Below are 14,195 nucleotides of genomic sequence, written 5' to 3'. Positions count from 1 at the left end.
GTCTTCAAAATACGGACTTAAATAAGAACACAGCATTTCTCGTAACATGTGCACTTTTGCCAATTACGTAGGGGTTTTTTTTTTCGTTTTCTTGAAATGCTTATATGTATGGAGTGAAAAACTGTACGTTCATTCAACCGCGTATCCTTTGTCTTAATTCGGTATAATTTACTTGCATGAGCCTACCTGGACGCTTACGCCACTTGGTACAACCCCTTCCAAGGTTCTACGAAGTACACTTCGCAAGTAGGAACCAAGGTGGCGATCGCGATCGCGATCGGCTTATCTTGACCTATGGAGAGTTGCCAAATTACTTGCATGATAAGAGGGGCTCGAGCACGGCGGCCAACGGGGCATGGCTGAGATCCCATCTCGTTTAGTACAATATGTGGAGTATGACGCTTGCAGTAGTCCCGCGCTTAGATCCCGAATGCTAAGAAAATATATCTCAGCTTAAAAATAAGTTGGTTGCCCCATATTGCCTGGGATTCATTTTAGAGTGCCTGTTGAGTTGCAGATACCCAGATACCTAGCGTGTGGTTTTTTGCCGAGTTACGACCCACATAGTCCCACCATACTAGTACCAGCATCAGGGACGACTAGAAGCACCAGGGGCATCGCAAGGTTCATGCTTTGGTTTGCGTGCAAATGTTGGTGCAGAAATCACAACGTAAAGCTCCAATGAGATTCAGGAAGTATACAGCAGGCAGCAGGGCTATGTTGCTAGCCATGCATATAGTAATGTTCCTTCTGGCTCTACATGTACCTAGGTACTAGGCGATACATGCAATACGATAATGTTATTTGGGTATCATATTTAAAATGGAGAAATCAAACTACTACTAAGATAGCTGTACTCTTTTTCGCGGGTTGCGGGGTTTGTAAGGACTTTTCAAAGATTTCAAGAAACCTGTGAAGTCAGTGTTTTGCGGATGGAACCTATGACGTGGCAGCAGAGGACATATAAAGCGCTGCACATTGTTGGTCAGAAGAGAGCTAGTGGTCTATCTCATCACACGGGAAATATTCCTCGGAACACCGCCTCAAAATGAACAACACGAGTTTTAGCTTCAATATGACTGAAGCTTATGAGTCACCAGATCCGGTTTATATATTGGGTCTGGGTAGTCTGATTATATTGGCCATAACTCTACTCTTCAATTCCAGGCCATCCAAAATTCCGATCATCAACAAACGGAAATGGTACGAATTTGGAACAGAGAAAGCGGTGCATCGATTCAATACAAATGCAGCAGATTTGATCAAGGATGGCATAACGAAGGTGCTTGATGGTATTCCGATGTTTCAAGGCATAGCAGAAATGTGCTGATCGATGAATGCTCTCTAAATTAGACCCAGTCCGCATTTTATCTCTTTGCGGATAACAAATATCGAATGATACTGGGACCAAAGTATGCCAACATTATTCGTAATGATACTCGGATGAGCTTTCGATGGTGGATCTTCGACGTTAGAATGCCCCGGTGGAAAATTGAGCTGTGGTGAAAGATAGTATTTACTGACTGTTGATAGGAGCTTCATGGAAATTTACCTGGATTCGAACCATTCAAAGAACTTGCGCATACTGGAATTATTAATGACATGATAAAAACAAAAATGTCGCATTCTCTGGGTGAGCCGAAACTGACTCCTGACAATGAAAACCAATTTTACTAACTTCACCCTTCGAAGATGCGCTCACAGGGCCAGTAGCATCAGAAACTGTGGCTGTTCTCAAAACAATTTGCACAGATGAACAAGGTATGCAGAGAGAACCGCCCCTTATTCACACATGTGGGGATACAGCTAAAACGGACCATAACAAATTAGATTGGCACAAGCTCAAATTGAAACAGGCCATCGCGGCAATTGTAGCCCAGGTGACAGGGCGAGCGTTTCTTGGTCATGACTTCTGCAGGGAGCCAGCCTGGCGAGATGATATCGTTAGATGGTCACATCAGATGATCACAGCGGCTAGAGAGCTACATACCTGGCCAAAGTTCTTGCGACCTATCGTTGTATGGATGCTGCCTTCGTGCAAAAGACTTCGGGAGACGGTGGAGGTTGCTCGACGGAACCTTGAACCGGTTATCAAGGAGCGCCATGCAATAATAGCTGCTCGCAAAGAAAACGGAGAGACCTCAGAAACAGGCTCGTGTGCATTAGATTGGCTGGAGGAGGTTGCTCAAGGCCGTCAGTACGATCCCATTGCTATGCAAATCTGTCTTGCATTTGTTGGTATGGATACCACCGCCGACTTAGTTTTCCACGTCATTTCGGATCTGTCGCAGGATCAAGAATTGGTCAATGCGCTGCGAGAAGAGATAAAGTCTAATCTGGATGGAAAAAGATTTACCAAACAAGAGCTGCAAAATTTGAAGCTCTTAGACAGCGTCATCAAGGAAAGTCAAAGATTGCGGCCAACGGGGAAGGGTAAGGATTCTCATGTTTTCAGAGCTTTGGATTGTCAGCCGATAGCTAACTGCTCTCACATTTTAGTGTCAATGCATCGCATCGCGAATGAGACTCTCACACTACCCGGTGATATTCATGTGCCCAAGGGGACATACCTTGGTATTTCAACCACCCACATGATGGACTCCTCAGTCTGGCCTGATGGTGAAAAGTTTGATGGGTATAGGTTCTTCAACCTGCGGCAAAACCCAGACAAGGCAAATACAGCTTTGCTTGTCTCTACAAGTCCTGATCATTTGGGCTTTGGGTATGGCAAAATGGCATGCCCTGGCAGGTTTTTCGTTGCGAACGAGCTGAAGGTAATTCTTTGTCATTTCTTGATGATGTATGACTTCCAAATTACAGAGCCGTATGAGGAACACTCTGGACTCTACGGTTATATGACATCGCCAAGCTCTGAGACTGAAATTACCCTTCGACGGCGGAACCCCTCTTCCTGTGAAGCTTGGTGAAGAAAAGTTGGCCCCTTCCAGAAAATGATGAATAATCTTTCACGAAGGTTCCGCATCATCTAAACCATAGATGTTTGCCAGAACGTTGATTGCTGTATGATTGCAAATTGATTAGATCAGATCAGAGAACTGTCGTTTTGTCTCCGGGCACCTCGCATAGTGCAATCCATCTTTCATTCACATTCCTCTAGGAGTTTCATCATGTTTCAATAGCATCAAAGCTCTTCGTCCCTCTTCATCACCTGTTTGTATTTAGTGAGGATGGCGATAGGTGACTTCTAGACCTTCCAGATTCGTTCTCAGAGCAGCGGAGAGGCCCCGATGTACTCCCGTAAGATTCACACTTGGGCAAATATACCATAGGGGTTCAGATGTTCTTACCCACTCCACTTTTTCGGGTCCCCATGCAAAATATATATATCATTTTCATAGTATATAGCACCACCATTTCATGGTCTACAGTAATATAATTAAATTTTAGGGTTGCTTAATAATAGCACTTTCGAAACTCGCTTAATATTTTGTGTAATACCCCTTGGCCTTCCTCACTGCCTTCAAACGTCTTCCTATGCTCAATATCAGCGTATCTATCTTTGCCTGATCTAATGCCTTCTAAGCTTCCACTAGGCATTTTTTAAAATAAAGCTAGTCTACCTCCGACCTTCCTATGCCAATAATCTCTAGAAACATCGCAAAAAGCTTCAATTTAACCGCGCTATACCGGTTCAATTGGGTTCAAATCGGGTGAGTGTGTGGGGCCAGTCCTCGACGTAAATTCTATGCGTTTCAAACCACTTTTGCGTCGCCACCGCTAGATAAATCTTTGCGTTATCTTGCTGAAATACTAAATTAGGGGTATAGATTAGCATTAGACCTTTTTTAAGCGCTTTACTATACGATTTTGAAGTATAACCCCTCCCCGAAGGCGATTCTTCGTCCTATTCTATAATAATTAATTCTGTCCGACCACCTAGCTAGATTCTAGCCTAAACTATTTGCGAAATATCTTTAACGTATACTTTAGCATTCATAAGGTCGTGGCGAAGACCTTCGGAGTCCGTACGAAAGCACTATTGTGGTCTAAATTTCGAGGTTCGCTACACCGAACACTCGTCCGAGAAGATCCACGATTAGAAGCTTTCACGCCGCTATTTTCGCGTAAATCTTAGCCGTTTCCTTATAAGAGAGGGCTTAATTAGTATCTTTTTTCGAACGCCGTTTTCCGACACTAAATCGCTTTAAAATCCGCTGTATAGTGGACCGAGAGGGGTAGCTAGGTGTCGTAGCACTTAGCTATTTATAGGTCTAAAACGGGTGCTAACGGGCTTAAAGATATAGGTAGTGTAAAGCGCGCTAGCTAATAATAGGCGTAAGGCCAGCTTTTTCACGATTCTCGAGGGTGTCTTCTTCGTGGTAGCGCTTAAGCGTATTATAGATTGTCTTACGAGAACAGCCGAAATCATTAGCTAATTTCACTTACGAAATACCAGACTTATGAGCAGATACAATAGCTAACCTTTGTATAGCAGTAAGCTGCGCCGTTTTGCTAATTTTTGCATCAATTTTCATTGCAATCGGAGCAATAGGGGAGGTGTAGGAAGAAAAATCAAAAGATGAGTTGGTTGCCGGGTCAAATTGTAGTGGGGCAGTGGGTAAGAACATATGACTAGTATCTGTACATCCAACATCAAAACATCAACTCTACACTTTTACCCGATTTTTCGACTTCCACTGGTCAGATTTTATTCAATATCAAAACGTATACTCAAGGTTTCTTACTCTAATCTCAAATTTGAGTTCCATGCGATCAGTGGAAGGTCGTAGTACAGTGATTACAAGAGGTATGGTTGGGCCCTGGGCCCGGGGTCTGGACCTAACCCCGCCCCTTGCGGAGGTCTATTGGTCACAGAGAACAACTAAAGATGGGGATGAAGATAGGAGGAAAGGAGAACGCGCGAGAGAGCTCTCTGAAACGAAAGAAGGAAATTCTACCGAAAGGCACAGATAGCCGTGTCACAGGAGCGCTCCCCCGCCCTCGCGGGTAGGGGGCTGTCCCACAGCCATAATACAATTAACCTCCAAAATGCAAAATTTCAATTTCTTCAAATTCTAGCTCATTTATTAGACGTATAAGGTCCAGCATCATGAAATAAAGCCTATCAATAGCCTCATTAGCCAGTAATATATCATCCTCCTCACTTTCAAGCGTTTCCTCTAATTCCTTAGCCGCTAACTTAGCCGCCATTTTCACTGCGTCTTTCCGCCAAGCACGAAGCTTCGACTTATCTTCCTTCTCACACCTACGCTGTACTAGCCTATTGCCTAAAATCAATGAAAGGGGACTATTTGTGGCGCCCTTTACCTATTGCTTGCTTTTTGTACGGTTTTTCCTAGGCGTTTTATGGCTAAGGGCGCGCGTAAGCCTCATCTCAGCAAGTTCCGTATTGTGTAGACGATTTTCCGGCATCAATTGCGCGCCGTATATACTTCCGATTTTTTTGTAAATCAGGATCCGGGTTAAGTAGTGGGAAAACTGACTTCTCCAATTTTTCAATGCACGTATAAGAAGTAGGCGGAGAATTGGTCGCTAAACGTAGGAATTCGCGGGCGGGTGACAACTCGTTATACATACGTAAGATCTCTTTATCCGAATACTACCCTAAATTATCTAAAACTTATATCGGATCTAGTGGCTAGATACTAGTAGATCTAAACGAGGTTTAGATAGTTTCAGACCGTAGGGCGCGGCGTCGGACGGTATTAATATCGTGGAAGAAGTCGCGTTTTTTATTGCTTCCACCCCACGCTATAACCTCGCTATTCGCGATCTTAAAATAAAGCTTTAGGCTTAAAAATGCCTTAGCATTAAGCGGCTAATATAGAGAAGTTGTGTAAGGTGTAAAATACTAAGGAATAATCAAGCTTTCCTTATAAATTTGAAAAATTCGATAGTTATATGAGACGTATAATTATCTATTAGAAAAAGCCTCGGTCGCCCGCGCCGTACGCCGTTTTTGATGGCTCTATAAAACGAGTAGAGCTATCGGCAAATAGTCTATCTAGCTATTAGATGTTAAGTGGATACTTTTGTACGCCGAAGAAGAGGTAGTGCTATACTAGTCTTCTATATAGACGCTACCTTTAACTAGAAACCATAGAAATATTACCTAACCATTAGCGGCAATATATTTAATGCTAGTAATAGTTTTACCTCGATCTCTAGTAGCAATAGTAGTAGTTTAACGCATAGAGATAACGTGTTAGTTAAGTCCTTGGCCAATTTAAAAGCCGGTTTTATCCTAATTATAGATCTCATAAGGTTCGAAGTCATGCTTACGATAGAGATACGCAAGCCAATCGTACCAATGACTAATAACTCCAGAATCCTTGGCCTAAATTCGTAACGTACCTATTTCACATGCGAGTGGCACACCCCACCTAAAAACGCGTCAATTAATTAGACCTTCCTTCTTTAACCACCTACCATGCCACCAATTCGCACTCAATCTTCTCAAAATTCAATTGAGCAAGAGGGTAGGATCTTATTAGCTATCTAGGCTATTAAGAATCAAGAAATCAGGAATATTTCTCGCGCTGCTTATACTTTTAATGTGCCGCGTTTAACTCTCCGTCGCCGCCTACAAGGGGTTCAAAACCGCGTCGAATCTCGCGCAAATTCATATAAATTGACTGGAATTAAGGAGGAATTGCTTTAAAAATATATTCTCTCTATAGACTCTCGCGGAGCAGACCCTCGGCCTTCTACCGTACGAGAAATAGCTAATCTATTACTCGCGACGCGTGGATCTAACCCCCCTTTTTCGGTCGGTAATATTTAGGTTATAAACTTCGTGAAAAGGTATCCCGACCTCTCGACCCGATTCTCGAAAGGCTATAATTACGCGCGCGCAAAATATGAAGATCCTTAAATTATTTCCGAATGGTTTTGTCTCGTTTAAAAAACGATCCTTTCGTACGGTATCGATCCCGACGATATCTATAACTTTAATAAGACCGGTTTCGTAATAGGCTTAATCGCGACCGCGAAGGTTATTACGAGGAAGGAATACTGCGGTCGGCGATCGCTTTTGTAGCCCGGAAACCGCGCGTAGGCAACTACAATCGAGTGTATAAACGTGTCGGGGAGGCGCTTCCTCCGTGCGTGATTTTTAAAGGCAATGTCTTTATCGAATCTTGGTTCGATAGCCTTCCGGGCGATTAGAGACTCGAGGTTAGCTCTAATAGGTAGACTTCTAATCAAATTAGACTTCGGTAGCTCGAAAAGCTCTTTATTCCGTCTACTTCTTCGCGTATAAAAGGGAAGTATAGACTTTTAATACTCGACGGCTATAGGAGTACTTAACTCCGAAATTTAACGAAATTTGCGAAAAAAACGATATTATCGCAATTTATATGCCTCCGTATTTATCTTACCTTTTATAGCCTCTCGATATTAGCTATTTTACGGTGTTAAAGCGCGCGTAGGGTCGGCTAGTCGAATCGAAAATACGTGCTAGAATTAACTATATTAATAAGCTAGACTTCCTCGAAGCCTACCCGTCCGCGCGAATCAAGGAATTTAAACTAGAGACTATTAAGAATAGCTTCGCTACCGCCGGTTTAATACCTTATAACCCCGATCGAGTGATCTCAAAGCTCGATATTCGCCATCGAACCCCGACACCCCCCTCGAGCCGGGGAAGCGAGTAGGAGCTAAAAACGCCGTCGAACTACGTCTAATTACAAAAATAAGCTTCCTTAATTAAAGCTTTGCTAAAACAGCGCTTAAAAAGCCTACCGAGCCCGCTTAATTCCGCGATAAATCAGGTTTTAAAAGCCTATTAAATCACAATATAATCGGCAGCTATTCTTAAGAAAGAAGTAAGCGATTTACGCGCTAAGAACGAGAAGAAGAAGCGTAAAAAAGCTCGGTCTACAAGGCAGATAGCTCGAGAGGAAGGCCTATCAGTTTCAGAGGCTCTCGAGCTTATTTAAGTAGAAGAACCAGCAATTAAAGCGCCGATACCCCGTGAGGCAGGGCTAGCTCCGGCACCTTCTCAGCCGCGTACGAGGGCAAAAACGAAGTGTAGTGTATATGGAATTCAGGGCCATAGAATGACTATATGTTCTAATAGACCTCGAGTTTAGCTGATTGAATTTAATGGCGTTTTGGTTGAGATAATTGCATTTAAAGTGAATAGATAGTGGTGGGGTGGCCACTCGCATGTGAAATACGTTAGAGAGGTAGACGCCGTATAAGCCGATAGCTATATATCGAACTAATAACTCTCTCTGAACCCGCTATTTTCAATAGGCGATTCCCGGCAATTTCAATGTCTTTGTAGTTATAGGTGTATAGCAAGCTAGCTAATTAATGCATTTTCCTGATTCGAATCCAATGCATTGTTAGTGGTAGGGCGATCGGAGAGAGACGGCCGTCCGTTTTCGCGACCGCGAAGCTTCGAATAAGACATGCGACAATGGTCCGCAGCCTTACGTAGGGATGAAAATTCTCGCGCATTAAATGCATGTAATGCCTTGGCTAGCAGATCCTCTTCATCACGAGGCTTTTAGGCATTTTCGGAGGGAAGGAATACGCGTAAAAATTGAAAAAGTAGGAAATTTGCATTATGAGGTTAATTGCATTATGGCTGTGGGACACCCCTTACCCGAGAGGGTGGGAGTCGTCCCGTGACACGGCTATTGAGTTAAGTGGGCAGGGACTGTGTGAGATGGAATGACGTTGGAAAATGAGATTGTGATAAGGCACCGTAGAAGGTGACGGGAGGAATCCGACACTGCGAGTCCGAGTGGTGGACCTCACGTGACCACTCCCACTCCCACGACTCCACAACGTCTTCCTCTCGCCGAATTCTTCTCAGGGTTCCTCTCTGGAGGATTTACTGATGCTCTGATAGTCAAGAGAGATGAATTGAGGCCATGGGATGATGAAATTAGTCCTTGTGAGATGCACGAAGGAGGAAAAGCTAAGAATACAATTATTGGGAAGGAGATAGCTCGAGTCCCGTGACTAGACCTAAACTTCTCGGTCCTCTTGGCCTTAGGCCCTTTTCTGCCCGTCAGAAGGAACCGTGTAACCGTGCGTCATATGTTGCGGACCAGGGGATTGGTTTCTGCCATATTCGTAACCTTGCGAAAATTATGCAAAAGAAGTTTGAAATAAACCATAGATTTTGTATATTCATTTCTGATATGTTGCTTCACAGAGACGAATTCCAAGGTTAATGGCAAATTATACTAGGTAGATCTCCAGGGAACCTCCGGACTACATGGAAACGCCCTTTGCCTTGTTTTAGGCCCGAGTACTGTTACAGCACTTGGGGGCCATGCGTAATTACTTGTGACCGGTGCTACGGTATCGCTTTTTTTTTTGTGGGTCCCTGCTAGCCCCTGAAATAATCGAAAGTACAGTAGACGGATCTGTTGACCCCGCCTAGTTACGGTATATGCTTATTCTTCGTCGGCATAGCATGGTTACTGAGACTGAGACGACGTGTCACAGGCCGGTTCGCGCATAACTAAATGTCGCGATTACCTTACGAATACTGCATGAAACCGGTCGATAGATGATCCGTCGGCATAGCTTATGTAACTAGAATGGACCCATAAATAGTGAGAAATAGGGGTAATGGAAATACAGAGTCATTTACATCTCCAATTGGGTGGAGACAGGACAAATCGTGACACTAAACTAGTTGACACGTCACTAGCCAAGCATTTTCTTATACTAATTCACAATTTGTCAGACACTCGACTGATGAAGTCATTTGCCTGTAGAAGCTATGATCTATAAGACACAGCAAAACCCCGCAAGGTTTCATCTTTCAGTACTACTCAGTTTTGTGTTGGACTCATACGCTTCAAAGTTCTACCATTGGAATTACCTTTCTCCCATTGATTTACCTGTTTGATTTCCACACCTAGGTTTCCGCCTATACTCGATTCGTTCACAGACGAAATGGATATCAAACAGGTCGAATGGATCAACAGCTCTGATCTCCCGCCCTTTTTTCGCGATGAAGTTCTTGGACCGGCGGCACACGTCACAAAGCGGTACTTTCGTACTGCGAAAGGCCAACTCGACCCTGCACGTGTCAAGATGGCAACCCCCTTTGTCGTTTCTATTGTAGGAACTGGTAAAAGGGGGATTGGCGTTTCTATTGTGCTTTCCTATGCAAAGGCTGGAGCATCTGGGATCCTATTAAGTTCACGCACTGAAGCGAGCTTGAAGCACGTTGCTGAGCAGGTTAAAGCTATCAACCCAAGTTGTCGCGTGGAGTACCAAGTTTGCGACGTGTGTATAGAGGATGACCTTGTTCGATTGGCCTCTCGCTGCAAAGAATGTTTTGGCCGATTAGATGTTGCAGTACTCAATCAGAGCGATCTACCACGCCTCATCCAAAATAAAGATGGGAGCCTACGCTTCCCCTATGGTCTCTATGAAGAAACACGCGAGGACGTCTCCAATAGCTGGGATACTAATTACCATGGTTCTTATCTGGCTATTAAAGCACTGCTCCCTCTGATTCGAATCTCCGTTGATGGCCCCCAGTCGATTATCATACTTTCTTCTATCGGGGCACTCTCCTCTGAAACGTCTCCCACGACCTGCACGGCCTCTTACATTACGAGCAAATTTGCAGTTACCCGTCTGGCGGAATTTGTCCACAATGAATTTAAATCAGATGGCGTGCTGTGCTTTGCTATTCATCCTGGATGTATTAAGATCAACGACGATTTTCCAATTCCGTGGGACTGTAAGTCTTGTGACTGCCTATTGCGTATTTGTGCCACTGCTAATCAAATAATTATGCATAGTCCTCATAGACGATGTTAGCCTACCTGGTGGATTTTGTGTCTGGCTTACAAAGATGAAGCGTGCCTGGCTCTCGGGTCGTTTTCTGGTCTCAGGATGGGATGTTACTGAGCTGGAAAGCCAGAAGGAAAGAATTGTGGCCGAAGACAAATTCAAGTTTCGATTGGTAGTATAGACGGGGTTTGCATTTTCTCATGGACTATTAGAGCGTGTGTGTCCAGATACGTTAGTCAGTGCTGTATAGCCGAGTCCTCGCTTTGAGAATACATTTCTATCTCCTTGGTTTCCATCAACCCTCCTGCCCAATACCTGCAGCAAGACATTGAGCAGTTGGTTGAAAACAAAAATTTTAGCAGATTCCGGGCCAAGAATCGTGGCTGAAATGAAGATAGGATGTGTCATTTTCTGCGATAATTTTCTTTAAGGGACATTCTTGGTGGCGCAAGGCACAGGATGGTAATAAATAGAGGTATCGAACGACGTTATATCTCAATGAAGCAGCAACCTTCAGATGACAACCCAAGCATCACCCTAGCATAATGAAAAGCTTCTTTCCTCCATACGGCAAGCTAAAATTATTTTCTAGACAGCATGACAAGACTTCTGGCAGGAGTGACTGTTCCAACAATTGAACTTAGCTGACAAATTTAAGTTGACTTAACCTCTCTCTGTCTGAAGCAAACAAAAAGAACCAGGAGTAGAGAGCCGATTGAGACCGCTTTGTAACAGGACTATGTCAGCGAAAAACCAACTTTTTGGAGACAATACGGGCAAGCTTCTCACCTGGAGGTACGTAATAGCTCCGCTGGATCGTCGTTCGCACAGTGTTTTGAAGATGAGGTGGGACAAATTGCAATGATCGCCGATGACTCAGTACTTGAGTAATCAACTATTCGTCATTGAAATCGTAAGTCTTTTGCAGTGATAGGATCGGTAGATGTTGACTTACCTCCCGGCTTCCAGTGTTGTTCCCAAGAGCAGCTTTCAGTCCACTTTCAATGGCGCTCCTGACCAAGGCCCTTGATGAGGTTACACCTGCCATAAAGCCTATCTGCTGGCAAAGGTAGAAAGTCGTGACGGATGTAGCCGCATTTGCCTCCGGTTTGGCGGCTGATAGGGCAACAAATTGAGAAGAAAGAATCATTCCGAGTCCCACCGACGAGGCAAATGAATACGTGATCTCCCACATATTCGGTTCATACAATGCCCATCGTATCAGCATAAGGAGAAAACTCGAACAAGCCAGCGGAACGCCGATCTTTGTGTAAAGAAGATATCTGCCCGAGCTGTCGTCAAAGTGTGAGTTAAGAAGCAACATTTCAGGTTTAGGTAGATAGACTATTGAAGCCTTACCTTTGTATCAACCTGCCAGCTATTAGTGAGCCAACCGCAAATCCAAAGGTAGATGGCGCCCAGCACATTGCGCCCTCCACGGCTGAGAACCCTCGAGTGGTGACCCAGTAGTCCGAAACTATCGGTATTGACTATAAAACGACGAGAGAGTCAGAAATCCATGCTGCGAGTCGCTTTCATCAGAGCTCAGGGGCCTTACAGCAGAGTTTGTCAGTCCAATAAGCACTTGAGCGGCATAAATCAAGCCGAGGTTGTGTGGCTTGAGGAGGAAAAGCGGGATCAATGGGTTTTGGGCCACATAGGCTTCGTTGATGAAGAACGCCGCAAAGCATGTCAAGCAAGCGACCCCTAGAGTGACCAGAGAGTTTGACCTATTCTCCATATCTTGCGCTGGGATCACTTGAATTAGGCCAAGCAAGCATACGATTGCGGCCATGAGAAAAACAAGCCCTGCAACATCGAAAGACCTCTGTTTCAACTTAGCGCCACCATCCTTACTCGCATCAATCGCTCCATATGTTTGTCCAGTGGGGATATTAGACTGCGGCTTCTCAATGCGAAGTGTAAGAAAGATCACGGCGATACACAGGATCGCAAATGGGACATGTATCAAGAATGCCCTGAGTTAAGATGAAAAACGCCCGTTAGCCGTCAGATGGAATGAGTTCAATATCCGGGTCTCACCATTGCCAGCCAAGGTAGCTAGTGAGCAGAGCACCCAAGGGAGCACCGCAAGTAATTCCCATTATCGAAGACGTGGTAACATAAGAGCGCAACACCGCGACGCGATGAAAGCTGCCCATTTCTGTAGTCAAGTTCGACGTCTCAGTAAAGCCATCATTCAGGATGTCCACACCACAAGTTCAGATAGACATACCATTTACCAGAACGGAGACTAGTTCAACCATTCCAGAACCGCCGATTCCTGAGATAACACGACCAGCGAGGGCGACGTGGATTGAACCCGAGATTCCCCTATCGCTGCGTCAGATATGGCTTTTCACATAACTTTCACAGGGTCGTGCATGGGATAGCTCACGTCATAATGCAGCCAGATCCATACATGACCAAGGCTAATAGAATGGCTCTTTTGGGTCCAGTCAAATCGCATATTTGACCGTGCTTGGATTGTCAGCCACCGAGTCAGCATTCAGCTGAGAAGGTCTCACCAATGGAAGCGCAGTTGTATAGCCCAGATTATACGAAGTAATAAGCCACGAGGTATAGTCCGGTGCTTCGAGAGCGGCGGCGACATCACTGCCTGTCGTAAGGATAAAGGATTCATCCGCATTGGCTAGAAAACAAGCTGTGTTCCCAGGTGTCAGTCATGAAAGTCTTGATTTGCCATCACAGCAAAGCAGCTCACCTAGTAAGAGCGATGCGAGCGCCAACTTGCCAATCCGGAGATGCTTTGACTTGGTCATGGACTCTTCATCATCAACTCCAAATGGCCTATCAAGGAGTGCCTTCTGGTCATCGACGGTCATTTTCGAGCCTGTGATGACCTTTGTATCGGCTTTATGACAATCAGAAATGAAGAAAATCCTAGGACAGCAACACTTGCAAGAGTGCAAAACGTTACTTAAAATTCAGTCACATAGGGAGAACACCCTAGCTGAAAACCCTTTGATCACACCCATCATTTTGGTTGATCGACTGCAGGATCGATGCATGAAAGTGGAGGGGTTTGTCTCACTGTTTGAAATAGCCAATAATTGCTCCCACTGGGTATGTGGCTCCGCTCTGTCGCACGAGCGCACGATTCAAGTAGTAATTGCGCCCCTTGCGGACCTTCTACATTTGTTTTAGTGGGAGAAAGCGCTGATTGGGATTCGGCTTGAAGATTGCTTACGGAGTAGTCACGTAAACATATGCATTTTGCACGAAACACATAATAAGGACTGATTCTTACCTGGCCCAGCTAGAGTAGGATATTGTGGCTTAGGCATTGCCTCGATGCGGGTCGGTGGCAATGTGTGGCGATCGAACTTCGAGATCTGAAAACAAGCAAATACCAATAATTGAAATATTCAGCCGTCCTCTAAGCCAACCGAAACGTAGGATTTAGCAGAGGTTCT

The 14,195-nt window shown here is 44.6% G+C and overlaps 3 protein-coding genes across 3 annotated transcripts; 2 read left to right on the top strand and 1 right to left on the bottom strand.

Moving 5' to 3' along the window:
- Positions 1–1,617: 1,617 nt before the first annotated feature.
- Positions 1,618–2,927, top strand: N7446_007552 (cytochrome P450; the record flags this gene model as incomplete). The annotated part of the gene is made up of 4 exons (XM_058516297.1): positions 1,618–1,633; positions 1,693–1,761; positions 1,831–2,433; positions 2,500–2,927. The coding sequence occupies 4 exons, from the start codon at positions 1,618–1,620 to the stop codon at positions 2,925–2,927; spliced, it is 1,116 nt and encodes a 371-aa protein (XP_058373475.1).
- A 6,979-nt stretch (positions 2,928–9,906) lies between these two features.
- Positions 9,907–10,980, top strand: N7446_007551 (SDR family oxidoreductase; the record flags this gene model as incomplete). Its single annotated transcript, XM_058516296.1, has 2 exons — positions 9,907–10,705; positions 10,767–10,980. 2 exons carry the CDS (start codon positions 9,907–9,909, stop codon positions 10,937–10,939), a joined length of 972 nt encoding a protein of 323 aa, XP_058373474.1. The 3' UTR covers positions 10,940–10,980.
- A 673-nt stretch (positions 10,981–11,653) lies between these two features.
- Positions 11,654–13,604, bottom strand: N7446_007550 (uncharacterized protein; the record flags this gene model as incomplete). Its single annotated transcript, XM_058516295.1, has 8 exons — positions 11,654–12,050; positions 12,118–12,248; positions 12,317–12,737; positions 12,802–12,922; positions 12,995–13,092; positions 13,157–13,239; positions 13,287–13,423; positions 13,484–13,604. 8 exons carry the CDS (start codon positions 13,602–13,604, stop codon positions 11,654–11,656), a joined length of 1,509 nt encoding a protein of 502 aa, XP_058373473.1.
- Between the last annotated feature and the right edge of the window lie 591 nt (positions 13,605–14,195).

Source organism: Penicillium canescens (genome assembly GCF_028828765.1).
Source record: "Penicillium canescens strain IBT 15451 chromosome Unknown utg000004l_segment0_segment0, whole genome shotgun sequence".
NCBI lineage: Eukaryota > Fungi > Ascomycota > Eurotiomycetes > Eurotiales > Aspergillaceae > Penicillium > Penicillium canescens.
This window is presented reverse-complemented; position numbering and strand designations above follow the sequence as displayed.